This window comes from Zootoca vivipara, chromosome 2 (assembly GCF_965207765.1).
Source record: "Zootoca vivipara chromosome 2, rZooViv2.hap1.1, whole genome shotgun sequence".
In the NCBI taxonomy this organism is placed as follows: domain Eukaryota; kingdom Metazoa; phylum Chordata; class Lepidosauria; order Squamata; family Lacertidae; genus Zootoca; species Zootoca vivipara.
In genome coordinates, this window is record NC_142584.1 from 102,870,281 (window position 1) to 102,888,120 (window position 17,840).

At 48.0% G+C, this 17,840-nt stretch overlaps 1 protein-coding gene across 3 annotated transcripts in view; it reads right to left on the minus strand.

Moving 5' to 3' along the window:
* The window catches only part of LOC118080882 (laminin subunit beta-1), a 65,794-nt gene that overhangs the window by 32,884 nt on the left and 15,070 nt on the right, over window positions 1-17,840 (minus strand). For all 3 annotated transcript variants that reach the window (XM_035106867.3, XM_035106869.3, XM_035106868.3), the window contains 12 exons: window positions 15,778-15,956; window positions 14,179-14,302; window positions 11,933-12,006; window positions 10,083-10,271; window positions 9,439-9,502; window positions 8,751-8,953; window positions 7,011-7,131; window positions 5,629-5,817; window positions 4,413-4,592; window positions 2,171-2,283; window positions 1,997-2,076; window positions 363-519 (listed from right to left, as the gene is read on the minus strand). In XM_035106867.3, coding sequence (XP_034962758.1) covers window positions 363-519; window positions 1,997-2,076; window positions 2,171-2,283; window positions 4,413-4,592; window positions 5,629-5,817; window positions 7,011-7,131; window positions 8,751-8,953; window positions 9,439-9,502; window positions 10,083-10,271; window positions 11,933-12,006; window positions 14,179-14,302; window positions 15,778-15,956 — 1,673 coding nt within the window. The remainder of the gene's footprint in view (window positions 1-362; window positions 520-1,996; window positions 2,077-2,170; window positions 2,284-4,412; window positions 4,593-5,628; window positions 5,818-7,010; window positions 7,132-8,750; window positions 8,954-9,438; window positions 9,503-10,082; window positions 10,272-11,932; window positions 12,007-14,178; window positions 14,303-15,777; window positions 15,957-17,840) is intronic.

The following is a 17,840-nucleotide window of genomic DNA, read 5'->3' on the forward strand; positions in this document are numbered from 1 at the left end:
TGAATTTTCTCCTTGCCTGCAGATACCTCAGTGGTGATATGCCTTACATGCTCATGCGCTTCCACATACAAAACATTCTGAATTCATGAATGAATTTGTGGCAGGCAAGTGGGTCAGTGTATGCAAGGTTCTGATTTAGGCCAGTAAGCTGGGCTGGGAACTTTTCAGTCCCCATGAAGGTGTGCGTGCCCCAGAGACAACAAGGTCTCTTGGACAACACCCAGAAGAAATGCAGGAGCCATCTCCTTTGCCTTTGGACAAGTAACCCGCATTCACTAGCAGTTTTCCAGACACAGCCCCCCTCGCTCTATGTCCCGGGTTCTCGCGCTCCCCTTTCCCTTCCTCTGTCCCAGTGCACTCACTGGCAGGCCCTGATGGGTTGGTGCAAGACCTGTGGCATGCTCTGCTTCATACATATAATAGTCCAGGGGCATGCAGAAAAACCCTGGCTGCACTTCATCACACTGACGCCCGATGAGGTGGGGCCGACAGGGGCATTGCCCATCATCCATGGAACACCTGGATAGAGAGAGAGACAGACAGACAGACAGAGAATGAGAACAATGGCAAAATATTTGAGCCCTGCCGTTGGAGTAGGTTCGGCAAAAGGGGTGCAAAAGAGAGAGGGAGGTTGCACACTCAAGTAAACTGTCTCTTGATTTGCTTTAACTCACAGCTGGAAAGAAAGAATTGAGGAGGGCACTTAAAGAGTGTGCTCCGAATTCTTCCTTATCCATTTGACCCCATGTGTTTACCTGTCCAGTGCTTGGCCTCAGGTAATGGAGAGCTGGGTATGGTTTGGGGCCAAACCACATGGCAGTCAAAATGGGGAGGCCTGGTGGGTCTAACTAGGCCTGTGGATTGGAGTTTCCTTACCACTGTCCTAGATATAAAAAACAGCCACCATGGGCAGCAATGCGCAAGTATAGCAAGTTCAGCTTTTTTTGCAACCACAGCTCTGCACTACACATTTAAAGCAGACTCGTGCCATTTTTTAAAAGTCAAAGCTTCCTCCAAAGAATCCAGGGGAAAGTAGTTTGTCAAGGGCGTTGAGAATTTTTAAGAGACCCTCTATTTTCCTCTCGTGGAGCTACAGTTCTCAAAGCGGTTTCACAATTCATCCCTCTTCCAGGGAGGGAACTATGGGAATTGTGGCTCTCTGAGGGGAATACAGGTCACCTAAGATCTTGCATCATCATCATCTGCAGTTTTTGGCTGTGGGGGAAGCCATGAGTGTTTAAAATGATATGATACTGCTTTAAATATATTGCTCAGATGGGGCCTCACAGAATCGCTTACAATTAATACAATGTGCAGTTAAGAAGTTTAAAATATGCTTGCCATTCCCTTCACTGCAAAAGCAACACTTTTAGTTATTTTCCATGCTTCTGTGCAGTGCTGCGAAGTGAGAGATGGCGCCAGATGTATTACAGAGCCTGACCACTCTTCTTCTTTCTTCTTTGGCAATCACTCGTAGCCGAGTAACAATGAGTCCATAAGTGACTGTGGACAGGGCCGGCTCTAGGTAGACTCCCGGTGGCGCGGTGCGCCAGGGCGCCGGGACGGTAGGTGGGGCGCCGGAGCGATCTCCGCCCCTCAGCGCCAGGGGCGCCTGACCTGCTCGAGACTGCCCTGATTGTGGAGGCCAGTTCTGGATCCACACGTCCTTCCCCAGTGGGGACATTGGTTTCCGGGCAGGAGTTGCTCACGGTGTGGAGTTACCAAGCGTGCCTTCCTCTTAGCACGTTTTCCTCTTGCATCCTGAGTTTGAGTGTCTTCAAAGCCCATGACACCTTTGGTAAAGGCTGTTACTCCAACTGGAGCGCTAATTCCATCCCCTGGACACCTGAGTGTCCCCTGAGAATATAGAAGTTGGCCATCCCTGCACTCTTCCCTCCCCTTGCCAGCCACGGAGCGCCATTCCCTCCCTCCCTCCCTCCCTCCCCTCCCCTCCCCTCGCCCAGCCCAGCGCAGCCCATGTCCTTTCCATTCCAACCTGTTGCTGTAGGCACCTCCAAAATCACAAGCACAGCTCCGGCAGCCAGCCATATCATTGCTCAAACCCCAGTATTCAGGCTGTGGAGGAAAAAGACCAAGAGTTCAACTAAAGGATACTCAGGCCTGGAGCACCCGCATCACGCCTTTTAACGGTTCCGCGGCACCCACTCACCAAACATTGGTTGCAGTATCGCCCAGCGACAAATCGCTTGCAGTAGCAGTCGCCGCTGATGTGGTCGCAGGGGAGGCTACCTGGGATAATCCCACGAGGGTCACACCTGCAGGCTGAGAACACACATAACTAGCACTTTCCATGGGTTTTCATCCAGCTATGCCAGGCACACAAGGCTAAGCCTTCTTCATCTCCTGGCCCAGCTCAGCAGGGCTCCAGAATTTGAGGCAACTTCCCTACCCATTGATCCACCCTTTCCTCCCTGCAACTGCAAATACCCAGATTCTGCAAGCAGAACACATTAAATCAAATCAGGTGTGTCTCCTGAATGCACAGGTTGTATTGCTTTGGAGCCAAAAGGAACAACTTTTTAAATAATTTAGAATTTTTAATCCCATTGTCTCGGCTGCGGGATAGATGGCTAGAACTCACGAAACACTGGTTATAGGAGAGCAAGAAGTAGGGGGCTTGGGGAAAGGCTGGAAACTGTACGAAGCAATGAAATAGAAGTGCCATTCAGATTCCAGACATGCTGGTGCCTGAAGCCAAACAGAAAAAAAAAATCCAAATTGTGGTATAAGTGTTACTACTGTTGCTCCTAAGAATAATAATTTATCCATCGTCCTCTATGCAATCATTTCAAGGCCATGTGCAATAAATTATTTTTAAAACAGCCAATGCATTTAAAACAAAATGATAACAAAATGAATAAAGGTTAAAGGCAAAGGACCCCTGGACGGTTAAATTCAGTCAAAGGCAACTATGGGGTTAGAGCGCTCATTTCACTTTCAGGCTGAGGGAGCCAGTGTTTGTCCACAGACAGCTTTCTGGGTCATGTGGCCAGCATGACTAAATTGCTTCTGGCACAGCAGAACACGGTGACGGAAGCCAGAGCGCACGGAAACTCCAGTTACCTTTCCATGGCAGCAGTACCTATTTATCTAGGTACAGTGGTGCCTCGCTTAATGAAATTTCTGCTTAACGAAAGGATTTTTCGAGTGGAGGTTGACTCGCTAGACGAATTCGTTTTATGAAAAATTCGTCTAGCGAATTGCGGTTTCCCATAGGAATGCATTGAAATTCAATTAATGTGTTCCTATGGGCAAAAAAAAAAAATTCAAAAAAAATTCAATGCATTCCTATGGGATTCGCTAGATGAATTTTTCGTTATACGAAAAGACCCGTGGAACGCATTAAATTTGTCTAGCGAGGCACCACTGTACTTGCTCTGGCATGCTTTCGAATTGCTAGGTTGGCAGGAGCTGGGACAGAGCAACAGGAGCTCACCCCGTCACGCAGTTTTGAATCGCCAACCTTCTGATCAGCAAGCCCAAGTGGCTCGGTGGTTTCGACCATAGCTGCCAAGTTTTCCCTTTTCTCGCGAGGAAGCCTATTCAGCATAAGGGAAAATCCCTTAAAATAAGGGATAACTTGGCAGCTATGGTTTCGACCACAGCGCCACCCACGTCCCTTTTTAATATGAATAGACCGTCATGGCAAAACCCCATCCATCTGGCTGGAACAAAAAATATCTTCATTTGTTTCTGGAAAGTGCAGAGAGTGAGCCCCTGTTGTATCTCGTGAGAAATGTTGTTCCACAGATCAGGGGCAGCCACCCTAAAACCCCTGCTCTAAGTTACTGTGAAGTAGGCTTCTGAGACTTTTGGAACTTGCAGGAGACAGTGGTGGAGCTTCATGCTCCAGCACGGGGGCGGGGGGGGGCGGAGAGCAGGTGGGGCTGGCGCGTGCCAAGGGGCGTGGCGTGCGCCCTGGGGGCGTGGCGTGCGCCCTGGGGGCGTGGCGCCCAGCGCGGGCGGGGGAACAACTGTGATGGCACCCCACCGGGATCGCGCTGCCCGGGGCAGTGCGCTCCCCCCGCACTCCTCTTCCTCCGCCAGTGGCAGGAGACACCCTCCCACAGAACACACAAATATACTGGGTTTGTAAGGGGGTGTTTCAAGTAGCCTGGTTCAGAGCTGCATAGGCAGCTCTTATACATTAATGACAACACCTTGAACTTGGCCTATCCACAGATTGCTGCCAGGGCAAATCCCGATAGCTTAGGGGTTATATGCTGGGGGTGTTTTGCCACCACAAGCAACCTAGCTGCCGCATTTTGCACCGGCCTCTGCCTCAGGAACAACCCAGATATCACCAAGCCCTTTCCCACACACACCCGGTATCCATACTGGCACGACTTGATTCCACACCTGCCCCCACAAAGACAGTCACCAATACTAACGCTGGCACCCAAGAGGGTCATTGCGGCTCAGTCCGTAAAAGGCCTCTTTGCAGCTGTCGCAACGCACGCCTTTGACGTTCTCTTTGCAGCGGCACTGCCCAGCGATCATGCCCAGCATCGCATCTGTATGGCTGTCACAAACGCCACCATCCAAGGAGCCCACTGGGTCGCAGTCACATGCTGTGGGACAAAAGAAATTGGATACTGTTCGGGTCCCTTTTACAACTTATGTTAATAGGACTTTATCTTTATGTTCCCTTCCAATCACACAAGTTTCATTAAGGAGAAACAAGAAGAATACATGACTTTAAAAACTTTTGCCTTTGCTTTTTTTCATTCTTTTTTTTTCTGCCAGCAGGTTGAGCACTGTCTATTAGTTGTGAAGTATTTCACAATATGTGCTCCTTTTGTTACTTGTTTCATGTATAGGTTTTTTAAAAAAATTATCAAGAAGGTGCCGCTGAAATTTGACAGGCAAAAGTCTGCCACTGTTCTCAATTATGTACTGTCATAAGTGGGTTTTTTGGGGGGTAGGGGGTAGGCTGTATGCCTGAGCCCCACTTCTAATTTCTGGATCCTGCACAGATTCAATCATTGGAATAGCCAGGGCAGACTGGTAACGGCTTAATAAGTATGGGTTGCTAATGGAACAAAGAAAGTGCCAGAGGTCAAATGGATGGGCCTCCCTCCTTCAACTGTCTATTAGTTAAAAAGGTAAAAGGCCAGAGTGGAGAATTGAATGATGTGACCTAGAAGTAAAACAGCAAGCTAGAGATAGAGCCAAGCAACTCAATCAACGTTTATTACGGCAAAACATCCGGCACAGAGCCATGCCTGATTTCTGCTGGGATCCAAGTCTGTGGCTATGGGAGAAGCAAGACCATCTTGGGACATTAACACGGTGAACCCCTCTGTCGCAGGACTCAGGTTGTGTATATGTGTAAATAAGCCATCTATCATAAAGACACCACAGTCTCCACTGTGCCTCGTTGCAAAGGAAACACGAACCCGGGGTGAGCGCCTGGAATGCCCGGAATCTCACACCACTCAAAAATGGCGTGAAACAATAAAAACCAATACTGCAAATAGATGTGGGGATCACAGCCACCATTTATCTGTATGCTGTCTCCCCACAGTAAACCCTGCTCGATTCGCATCACGATTCATCATGGTCATAACAAAAAGACAGTGACTGGGACGATAGAAGGACACTCACGGATACAGGCCGTGCTGGCACGGATGTCAGCCAGAGGGTTGCGGTAGTAGAAGGGCTTGCAGAGCTGGCAGTGGCGGCCCATGGTGTTGTGTTCGCACTCGTCGCAGACCCCGCCGCTGGTGTTTCCCGTGGCCAGGTACACGGCCATGTCGAAGTGGCACTTGTGGGAGTGCTCGTTGCAGTTGCACTCTGTCGAGAAGCCAGGGGCAATGTTAATGGGCGCCGCAAACTCCTGCTTATTCCGCTCGCTCCTCCTCTCCTGTGACCTGAACTGCACCCATGTAACAGTACCATAAACCCATGGGCTAGGCCACCTTTGCTGAGGCTCTCATCTGCCCCATGTGCATGCTATATGTGGTGGCTGCTGCCGCTGAAGCAGGCTTACCATAGGCATCCGGTTGGCCACTGTGAGAACAGGATGCTGGATTACATGGGCCATTGGACTGCCCCAGCAGGACTCCATAAGAGCCTGCACATTTTTATCATTTTAAAAAAATGGTAGGCAAGGCTAAGGAACCACCAATGCCATACCTGCCAAGTTCCGGCCTGAGAAATAAGGGACCAGACCGGAAGTAGCACTGTCGCCATTTTGGAACTGGGCGGAGCATGCTCAGAAGCGACTTTTGATGCTGCTCTGCCCTGTTCCAAAATGGCCGCCGCACCAGAAGTCGCACTGCAGCCATTTTGGAACTGGGCAAAGCAGCATCAAAAGTCGCTTCTGAGCATGCTCCGCCCAGTTCCAAAATGGCCGGCGCACCAGAATAAACCGGGGGGAAACAAAAAAATCTGTTTTTTCGGCTGGGGACAGCCGGAAAAACAGGGGTTTCCCGGGGAATACGGGAGACTTGAGGGCACTAGGAGAAGGGGACGACAGAGGACAAGATGGTTGGACAGTGTTCTCGAAGCTACGAACATGAGTTTGACCAAACTGCGGGAGGCAGTGGAAGACAGGAGTGCCTGGCGTGCTATGGTCCATGGGGTCACGAAGAGTCGGACACGACTAAACGACTAAACAACAACAACAACAACAACAACAACGGGAGACTTGGCAGCTATGCAATGCCTGCATAAAGAAGCTTTAGCAAAAGGAGATGAAAACCAGAGGACAAGGAACTCTTGTTCAGTAGGCTGTCCCGGCCTCCACATACACTTTTGAGAATTTCTTCCACTTGTAAATAAACGGAATCATGACTGTTTCATAGCCCTCCCATAGTTCTTTAGCTTCCCCAGCACTACCAAGCCTCTGCTACCTATCTGCCCAAAACCAGGGGATGCAGCCATTCCCAAACATACCGGCCCCACTCCCCCACTCCTTCCATTGACTCCCACTTCTTCGCCACCCAATTCCCCACACCTTTTGGCACGTGCAAAAACACCCTCACCTTTGCAGGCGTGTGGGTTGTGGGCCTCAGCTGGTCTCCATGGCAACTCCTGGAAGAAGTCCTTGCAGAGCTCGCAGTTGAGGCCCTTGGTGTGGTGCTTGCACACGCATCGTCCGTGGATCTGGGGCAGAGGAGACTGGTGAGAGGGGCATCCAGAGCCTTGGCACAGCCCAGGGAAATGAAAGCAGAGTGCCACTCAGCATGGAGATATTTATAAGAAGGACCTCGTGTGCCTGGGTGCTGCTGAGTAGGCCCCATGTGACCCGGAGCCCAAGACGGTGAAGCGTGGCTGATGGCCATATATTCAGAAGCTATGTGAACACAATCCTGTAACAGGTTCTAATAACCCTTGAAGAATGTTTTAAGAGCGAGGGTTGCACCCAGCCAAGTCATCCTGTTAGGACAATGACTTCTGCCTGCACAAAGGGACTTCCTCTCCCTCTCCTCTTTCTGTGCGCCCCCCTGTGCCTCCCCACTCCCAACAGATCTGTTCTGAGTTCCTGCCCCCTGCCAGCCCTCCAGAGCATATAGGGGAGGAGTGCAGGGGGCAAGCATGGAAGAGGAAGTCTCATTGCACTGGCAGAAGTCCTTGCCTTAAGAGCATGACCTCACCGAATACAACCCTAGGTTTCTAGGTCTGATGTTTGTGGAGAACAAATAACCCTGAAGAAGGTTTGAGAATTACTTAAACCATTAAAAAAAGTGTCTAAGTGGAATTTCCACTGGGCTGGAAATTTCCCTCTGTACACTGTACAGTGTACAGTCATACCTCGGTTTGCGACCGCCTCTGTTTGCGACTGATCGGTTTGCGACCGCCGCAGACCTGGAAGTGTTTACATCCGGGTTCCGCAGCGCGCGCACGCACAGAAGAGCCCCTCGGTTTACGGCAAACTCGGGGAGAGAGCGGCTCCCCGGAATGAATTGCAGTCGCAAACCGAGGTATGGCAGTACATGCCTTCTCTTTCCCTCCCAGAACACACCCAGCTCTGCAAGCTTAAGAATGAGGTTTTCTCAAACTGCAAAAACTGCACTTCTGGCTGACAGAAATTGTGCTTTTGGCACAGTAACGCAGGTTCTCTACACACAATTGGGAGTCTGTGTGTCGCATTCTCCCGATAGATTTTAATAAGCAGAACCACCAAGGCTGTAGCCTCTCTACTACCTGCTGGGTAGGGAGAGATGAATCTGTCCATTTCAGTTTATCCTCAGTTTTTTCCGATCTTAAATTCAGTTCTCTACATTTCCACATCCGTTTGTTGTTATTGGGTTGGTTTTTACAGGAAGAAGTCCTCATAAAAATTCATTTTTAGTGTGCATTTCGCCCAATGTGCAAATTTTTGCAAGCGATTTTTCCCACTACGAAGCATATTATTATTATTATTTGCATAATAAAAAAATTCCTTCAGTAGCACCTTAGAGACCAACTAAGTTATTATTTTGGTATGAGCTTTCATGTGCATGCACACTTCGTCAGATAGTTTATTATTTGCATGTTATTTTCACTAACGTATTCGTTTGGAAAGGCATACTTTCCCCTCAGATCTGCATTATTATATAAGTTATTTGGTTGGAGAACTGTATCGCAAGCTCCCTGCACAGTGGGGTCCACATAGTCCAAATGAAAAATCCAAGCCCAGCACGGGAGCTCCGACCTCTAAGTGTACCTCCCCTTGTCCTGTCTTCCTGGCTATAGGGCTGCAACCTGAACTCCCAGCCTCAGTACACTGATAAGGTCCTTACCATGCCTTCCACTCTGCTTGGCGCTCCAGCCAGGGGGGCACACTCCGAGGCGTGCCCATAGCAGAAGCAGCTCCCACGCAGCACCATCTCGTACACGGCGTAGTAGTATTTCTGCAGCACCTGATGCCGAAAATCGAGTAGGTTGTCGCCCAGAGTGTGCAGCTTTGTGAAGTTCACTCGCAGGTTGGTGACACGCAACAGATCTGGTCAGGAGGGAGGGAGATGGTTTTGGTGCAGAGCTTTAGCTTCTAGACTCCCTGTAGCCTCAGCCCCAGCCCCACCCCCTATCACAGGCGCTCATCTCGCATTATTGGCCGAGGGAGCCGGCGTACAGCTTCCAGGTCATGTGGCCAGCATGACAAAGCAGTTTCTGGCGAACCAGAGCAGCACACAGAAACACCGTTTACCTTCCCGCTGTAGCGGTACCTATTTATCTACTTGTACTTTTACGTGCTTTCGAACTGCTAGGTTGGCAGGAGCTGGGACCGAGCAACGGGAGCTCATCCCGTCGCGGGGATTCGAACCGCCGACCTTCTGATTGGCAAGCCCTAGACTCTATGGTTTAACCCACAGCACCACCTGCGTCCCGGTCCCCTTCACAGTAAGCAACATTAATTCACCTGCCTGGAGGTCGGGCAAGTGCTTCTCCCCCCACTATGGCATCCCCTGCTGCTTGTCACATTCATACCTTGGATTTCCTGGCTGTATGGGTCCTCAACTTTCACCGCCGGATCCAGCACTTTGAAAATCACCTACAGAGAAAGATGTACATGCAATTTTTACCCTAATGGAATAAAGAGCAGCGGGGGGTGGGTGATTTTCATCAGGAAAGTGGTTTGGGAAGAAAGGGTTAAACCCTTCCTCTCCTCCCACAGCTGATATTTGCTACAATTTAAAAACAAAAGATCCGATCATGGATCTCTGGCTTTTTGGCCAGTTAGGCCCCAACGCATGTGTATCCCATCTAGCAAAACTGAAAGAGACTATTCCATTATTGCATCCATCAAAACTTATTTACACTGCCGAATTTATCTTAATGCTGATAGTGTTTTCAGCCATACAGAATTATTTCCCATATGTTCAATGAACATTTTCCAATCTTCTTTAAACGTATGCTCTTCTTGTTCTCTTATTCTATATGTTAGAATATGGCAGAATTGAGCATTTCCCAAATTCACCCCCCAGATTAAAAATCTGAATTTCTGCATTCAAATTTCAAGATAGACAAATTTTGATTAGTATCTGGCCATGAAATTCTAAACCTCATTGGGGGTGGGGGTGGCGGTAAAGTGGCTCTGCTCCTTAATCCTACTTTAGCAGGGTTGCACTGACCTCGCCATGGCTGGAGGGCTCAATCTCAGAGTATCGCTGGTCACAGAACGCCTGGTTGACATGTGTTGGGACTTGCATGGGGACACCAGGGAAGAGCTTGGAGCAGTTGAAGGCAAAGTAGCGGTAAACCTTCCAGCTGTGCCCGAAATCAGACGAACGTTCAATCAACATGGCCGCTGGGCGGAATGTCTGCATGAGAAAAGGGGGCAAAGTGGAGAGTTCGAGTTTCAGCGTTCCTTCTCCAACCAATCTGCCCCCCTCAACCGCAAAAAAGTAAAAATCTAAAATACTTCAGCAAAGCAAGTCAGGTGCTTGTGAACAGGAGAAACTGGGTTTTCTCTTTGCAGGTTCGGAGAGTTTTCAGGTGCTCTGCAAATTCCACACGGGCAAGTGGAGGAATGACTGCATTTTAATTTGCTTGTGAGCGAATTTTTTGCTTCTAGCATCTCAACTCCTCCAGCATTCCTCCAGGATTCTGGGACAGGCTTGTTGTGTCATCCGGATCCAGGCTCATAGTGTTTGTTTATTCTCCAAAAATAGCCAGCAATGGAAGCCAAGGTTTGTTGTTGGTTTACTACCACACTGGACACATTGTGGCATGTGACTTTGCATTTAGCACACAAAATATGCAAATAGCAGCCGCTGTGAAAGGGGGAGGGCACTGATCATGATCAGGATTGCCTCAGGGAGCAAGAAGGAATTTAAGGAAGGGCTGTAACTCAGTGGTAGAGCATGTTTTGGGCTGGCAGACAACTATGTTTGAAATCACGGAAAGCTGCTGCCCATTAGTGTGTTAATAGGACTGAGCTAGATGGCCCAGCAGTCTCACTCAGTAAAAAGCAGCTACCTATGTTCCTAGGGACGCGGGTGGAACTGTGGTCTAAACCACCGAGCCTAGGGCTTGCCGATCAGAAGGTCGGTGGTTCAAATCCCCGCAACAGGGTGAGCTCCCGTTGCTCGGTCCCAGCTCCTGCCAACCTACGGTAGCAGTTCGAAAGCATGTCAAAGTGCAAGTAGATAAATAGGTACTACTCCGGCGGGAAGGTAAACAGCATTTCCGTGTGCTGCTCTGGTTCGCCAGAAGCAGCTTAGTCATGCTGGCCACATGACCTGAAAACTGTACACTGGCTCCCTCGGCCAATAGAGCGAGATGAGCGCCGCAACTCCAGAGTCGGTCACGCCTGGACCTAATGGCCAGGGGTCCCTTTACCTTTACCTATGTTCCTAACCCTTCCCTTCCCACTGCAATCCCAAAGAATATCACCCCACTCATCTGTTATTTGCATCAGCAGCCAATCCCTCCATTGGCATTATTTTAATGCCACACCTAGTTAGGTACAGAGACCCATGCACCTTCGGTGTCACCTGCAGAAAGGCTGAAATACATAAAGAATGCAACCGCTGTTTTAGTATTAGAGGTAGCGGTGCTTATTGGGCATTTCGTCAGCAGTGCTCCTGTTAGTTCCATCCACTATTCACTGCAGTGTTTCCACCCTTTGGAAAGAGATCTCAGTACCTACCTTAAAATCATAGAATCATAGAGTTGGAAGAGACCACAAGGGCCATCCAGTCCAACCCCCTGCCAAGCAGGAAACACCATCAAAGCATTCTTGACATATGCCTGTCAAGCCTCTGCTTAAAGACCTCCAAAGGAGGAGACTCCACCACACTCCTTGGCAGCAAATTCCACTGCCGGACAGCTCTTACTGTCAGGAAGTTCTTCCTAATGTTTAGGTGGAATCTTTTATTTCTTGTAGTTTGAATCCATTGCTCCGTGTCCGCTTCTCTGGAGCGGCAGAAAACAACCTTTCTATGACATCCTTTTATATATTTGAACATGGCTATCATACCTTAAACTTCATTATGAGGTGAGTAAAATGGAACTCGGCTTCCAGGTCCAAGGAGATGCTGACCTGTTCTACACCTGTGGTGGTAGTGAGTGAGAAGGACAGAAGTTAGACCAGGAGCACCCCTCATTTAAATACATTGAGGGAGAGGAAATTTCCCTCGATGCAAGACTTACACAGGTCCCATTTTGGCCTGCAAGGCTGTTTCCCCTAAACCACAGTACCACACCCACCTGCTCCACACCTGACATCCCATGTGACGTCAGGTGTGGAGCAGGTACAGGCACAGCTGGATCACAGCTGCACCACTGAGCTCCCTGTAGTTGATCCCTGCAGGAAGCAGTTTCGAAGTCACTTCCTGTCAGCTGATAAGCGGTGAACAGTGGCTCTTCGGTAGCACAGGCTCTTTGCAAACCCAGCCTGGTGCTTTGAACTCCCAATCATTCTCAACTGATGTCATTGCGGTGTCAGGCGATGGACAGGTGGGCAGCCCCGCCCACCTGCCCAATGTGGCCATGATGGGTACTGGCCCACCAGGCAGGTCAGGTAAGGTAAGTTATGTTCCCACCTTCCCCTGTAGGTTCGCTCACTCCTATGCCTTGAGTGAGTGAGGCTTGGCTGAGATACATTTGATCACAACCTTGGAAACGGTATAAAAGAAGTATTATTATTGTTTGTGCTTATTCCCCCTGCTTCTCTGCTCTCATTTTTCCTGTTCTGCTTTGGTTTCTGAGTTCTACTTCCTGGGGCTTCAAATCCTGAAAAACCTGTTTAGGAGGAGACCATAGTAGGACCAAAGAAAGAAAGAAAGAGTTATGTGTGCCTGCAGACAAAAACAGCTCTGCCATGCTACCTCCAAGACTCTGAAACAACATCACCTAGGCTCATAATCTCTTGATAAAAACTGCATGTTATAATAGAGATTTATGAATGCATCTCTGGTTGGGGACTGAGGCACGGGAGCTTAATCCTGTGTGCAACTGAAGAAGTGTGCATGCAAATAAAAGCTCATACCAATGACAAACCTACGTAGTTGGTCTCTAAGGTGCTACTGGAAGGAATTTTTTTATTTTGTTTCGAGCTTAACCCTTTACACTCAACCCTGTTTCCTGATTAAATGTCAGCATCCAGGCTAAACTATGGAGGTGGAGACGATCCTTCAGGTATACAGGACTGAAGCCATGTAGGGCTTGAAAGCTCAACACCAAAACTTTGAATTGTGCTCGGAAATGTACTGGCCTGCAATGGTAAAGGCAAAGGATTCCTGGACAGTCAAGTCCAGTCAAAGGCAACTATGGGGTTGCAGCACTCATCTCGCTTTAAGTCGGCGTTGGTCTGCAGACAGCTTTCTGGGTCATGTGGCCAGCAGGACTAAACCGCTTCTGGCGCAACGGAACACCGTGATGAGTGCCAGAGCGCACAAAAATGTCGTTTACCTTCCCGCCGCAGTGGTACCTATTTATCTACTTGCACTGGCGTGCTTTTGAACTGCTAGGCAGGCAGGAGCTGGGACAGAGCAACGAGAGCTCACCCCGTCGCACGGATTCAAACCACCGACCTTCCGATCGGCAAGCCCAAGAGGCTCAGTGGTTTAGACCACAGCGCCACCCACGTCCTGCCAGCCTGCAGTGATTGGGGCTGGGCACATTCTGGCCTTATGAACATTAGAGCATATTTGAGTATTTCCACACCAGATACTGAATGTGGACTTGCTATGCTTTAGTTACAGGTAGGTAGCCGTGTTGGTCTGACGCAGTCAAAATAAAAATAAAAAATCCTTCCAGTAGCACCTTAGAGACCAACTAAGTTTGTCATAGGTATGAGCTTTTGTGTGTTAACAGTCATCAACAGGTTTACCACTCCTATCAGCCCATCACCCATTCCCATCAACCCCCACCCCCCACCCTCTGACTATACATAAGGGTCTGGTGACTTCTGTTTCAGTGTATCTGAAGAAGTGTGCATGCACACGAAAGCTCATACCTATGACAAACTTAGTTGGTCTCTAAGGTGCTACTGGAAGGTTTTTTTATTTTTATTTTGCTATGCGTTGTTCACTTTTTTCCAGGGCACCCCACACAAAACCATTGTCAAATCATTGTCATCCTGTGTTTTCTGTGTGGTTTGTCTTTTACCATGCCACAGGAAGTCCAACTTTTTCAGAGGAGAAAAGTAACTCGGTCTCCACTGGTGCATTTGGTAAGGTCCAAGGGAAAGGACTCTGAATCTCTTATTATACTGATACTTACCATTCTCAGACTGCCACCAGGTCTGCTCACCATCCCGACCACTCAGGTAGATGACATTCTCAATGTGGTGGCTCTCGCGCAGGGATGGGGAGCGCGAGTCACAAAGGAAGCATTTCTCAGAGTCCTGTCAAGAGAGCCATAGTGGATTGAAAATCAACAGAAGCACTATGTAAATCCTCAGAGACTATTGTTTTTCTTTTTGGTTTCTTTTTGGTTTTTTACAAATTCCGTTTGGTCATCGGCTATATATTTTTCAGTGATTGCATTAAACCTATTTGTCAGGATAGTTGTAAACATTTGGAAATCTTGGTTTTAAAAGGGTGATATGTCAGTAAGGATTCTATGTTAGTTACATCCTTTTTGTTTTGTTTTATTATCACTTCCGTTTGCTTCTTCCCATGTGTGTTTTTTTGTAATCTGGTTATCAGTTGTAAACTAGCTTAAGTGAGAAGGAAAATGAAATAAATATTTTTTTAAAAAAACTCTAAATGCTATTGGTTGGGGAGAGGGAATCCTCAGAGAATACCCCCTCCCTCACTGATGGAGTTATTATCACCTATAATCAGAGGAAGACACAAACCACACTTGGTGGTCACACTTTCCTTTTGCCAACTGTTTCCAGGCACAGGTTTGTGCTTAAAAGCTCTGGGTCTGAGTGATTTCTTGGTTGTTTTTTTTCCTCACTCCGAAGCTTTCCTTTGAAAACACACTCTTTAGTGTTCAACCGGAGCAAACGTCAATTTGGATTTTGCGCAGATTGCCATTTGCTCCAATTGAGCTTTAAAGAGCAGGCTTCTGCAGGAGAAGCTCCAGAGCAAAAAAAAAAAAGAGGGGAGGGCACTCAGGCACAGAGCTTCAAAGTGCGGACCATGCCTGGAAAAAGTAGCATGGATAAGCCCACTGTCAGAAAGACACCTGCAACTCTACATTAAAAAATATATATTCTACAATCATTTAAAGGAGACCTTCTTTGGAGGTCTTTAAGCAGAGGCTTGACAGCTGTCAGGAATGCTTTGATGGTTTTTCCTGCTTGGCAGGGGGTTGTACTGGATGGCCCTTGTGGTCTCTTTCAGCTCTACGATTCTATGAAAGTAATGCCTTCCGCCAAAGAATCTCGGGGAATGTAGTTTTCTCCTCACAGAGCTTGAATGTGTTCTAAAAGTATGGCGTAGATATGACCTGACACCCTGATGCAACGAGGCTTTGAAAAGAGACTAGGTTCCGTTGGTTAAACGCTGAGCTATATTGTTAGGAGCTGCTAAAACCTTTTGCTCTTTGGGCTGTTGAATATCTTCTCAGGCTCTAGACAGGACCTGTCCACGCAAGGAGAGTCACTGGGCTTTCCTGGATAAGAAGGGCTATGAACAGCTACTGGAACAATCCCTCAAAAGTCTTTCCACCCCCTGCAGTTAAAAAAATCACAGGTTTTCATATTGCTGCAGCGGGCCCAACATGTCTTTTCTGTAGCAATTCTGAATGTACTGTACACAAACATCCCGGAACTGCAAACGACCCTCTGGCCAGCAAGTTGCCAGCTCATTGTCATCATCTCCTCCTTCCCCGTTCTTTCACCCTTGGCCAACCCCCATGTGGCATTACCTGCAAATGGCTGACGATGCAGTACTCCTGAGGCCCCTCCAGGCCACACGTGGATGTGGCGCTCAACCTCTGCGTCCTCCCGATGAGAAGATTCCCTGTGGCTGGGTAGCAGCTCCCCTCTGAGCAGCCATGGTACAACAGGTCGGGAGATTCTGTGCCCTGAGCATCGGCTAACCGGACTGGCCAGGAAAGAAAGAAAAAGCCCGAGACCGTTTTAGGATCTTATGATCTGTCCACTGTCAAAAGTTCCTAAAATAGGTGTCAGGGCTGCATGTAAAAGCTGCACCGAAGGCACCACAGAAAGGTTATCCTGTCTTCCTTATGGAAAGAAAAGCCAATCCATCTAACTTTTCCTGTCTAAGCAAAGATCTGGAACATGGTCTATAAAGTAATGGTCTATGATACTTGCTGTCTCCGTATGAAAAGGGGCAGTGGGGGAACCAGCTCTGGGAAGGACTGAGTGTCCCCCCAAATTCTCATCTCCAAACCACTCATGCTTCGGAGAATCCAAGGCTGGCCGTGGCATGCTTTACGTGAAAATTCTAATCTCCACCATCATTTTGTCTTCAAGATAATGCCCATGGCAGAATGACATGATCGTGGATCTTGAGATTAAACAGTCGAGAGCCTCTAAGCTTTCTTCTCTGTTTTTAATTTGATATTCAAACACCTCAGATGAGCTCCATGAATACATTTGGGATATATGAGCAGGTAACTAAGCCCTTTGATTATAGGAACACTATTCAAGAGCTCACAGAGCAAGTTTATAATGAGATCAGGAAAACTAATGGGCATCGTATTCTTTCTTTTTCTAAAGTATTTTTATTGAGTTTGATCCATATAACCCAAATATCAAAAAGAACTTCATGAGACAAACACATGAAAACTAAACCAAACCAAATTAAGGCTGGCATGGGATGTTACTTTTATTTATTTAAATAAATGATAAAGTTTGTTTATGATTATTAAATGGAGAGAATAATGGGCATCCTATTATTGATCCTAGGTGCAAAGTTTCTGGCCTTTCTGTTAGGGAATGACAGCAAATACATATGAAATCCACAAGTGAGCTATAGGTTTAATGAGAACCACTCAACATATTTTTAGTCCAGTTCATCCAAAATTCCACCTAAACATTAGGAAGAACTTCCTGACAGTAAGAGCTGTTCGGCAGTGGAATTTGCTACCAAGGAGTGTGGTGGAGTCTCCTTCTTTGGAGGTCTTTAAGCAGAGGCTTGACAGGCATAGGTCAGGAATGCTTTGATGGTGTTTCCTGCTCAGCAGGGGGTTGGACTGGATGGCCCTCGTGGTCTCTTCCAACTCTATGATTCTATGATTCATCGCATAGATATATTTCACAACTGAATCATATTTTAGATTGCTGTAAGCACCTTTCGTCCTTTTCTCAGCAATCCTTGAAACAGCTCTGTTAGGATAGGTCAATATTATCATGCCCATATTGCAGGAGAGACATGACTTTCCAAAGTCCATAGAGGTGACATGGATCCATTAGCTGAGATTTCTGCATTGCAGGTTGTTGCAATGCATGACTCTCTGGTCACTTCCAGCTCGAAGATTCTATGATCCTGTGACATTTGAGCCAAACGCTCCCTGTATTATACTCAACCTGACTCTCATGGTCCCTTCCAATCTGCAATTCTACTATTCATTATGCTAGGTAAAGGTAAAGGACCCCTGGACGGTTGAGTCCAGTCAAAAGCAACTATGGGGTTGCGGCGCTCATCTTGCTTTTCAGGCAGCTTTCCGGGTCATGTGGCCAACATGGCTAAACTGCTGGCACAACGGGACACCGTGACAGAAACCAGAGCGCAAGGAAATGCTGTTTACCTTCCAGACGCAGCGGTACCTATTTGCACTGGCATGCTTTTAAACTGCTAGGTTGGCAGGAGCTGGGACAGAGCAACGGGAGCTCACCCGCGATGGGGTGAGCTCCCGTTGCTCGGTCCCGGCTCCTGCCAACCTAGCAGTTCGAAAGCACGTCAAAGTGCAGGTAGATAAATAGGTACTGCTCCGGCGGGAAGGTAAATGACATATCCGTGCGC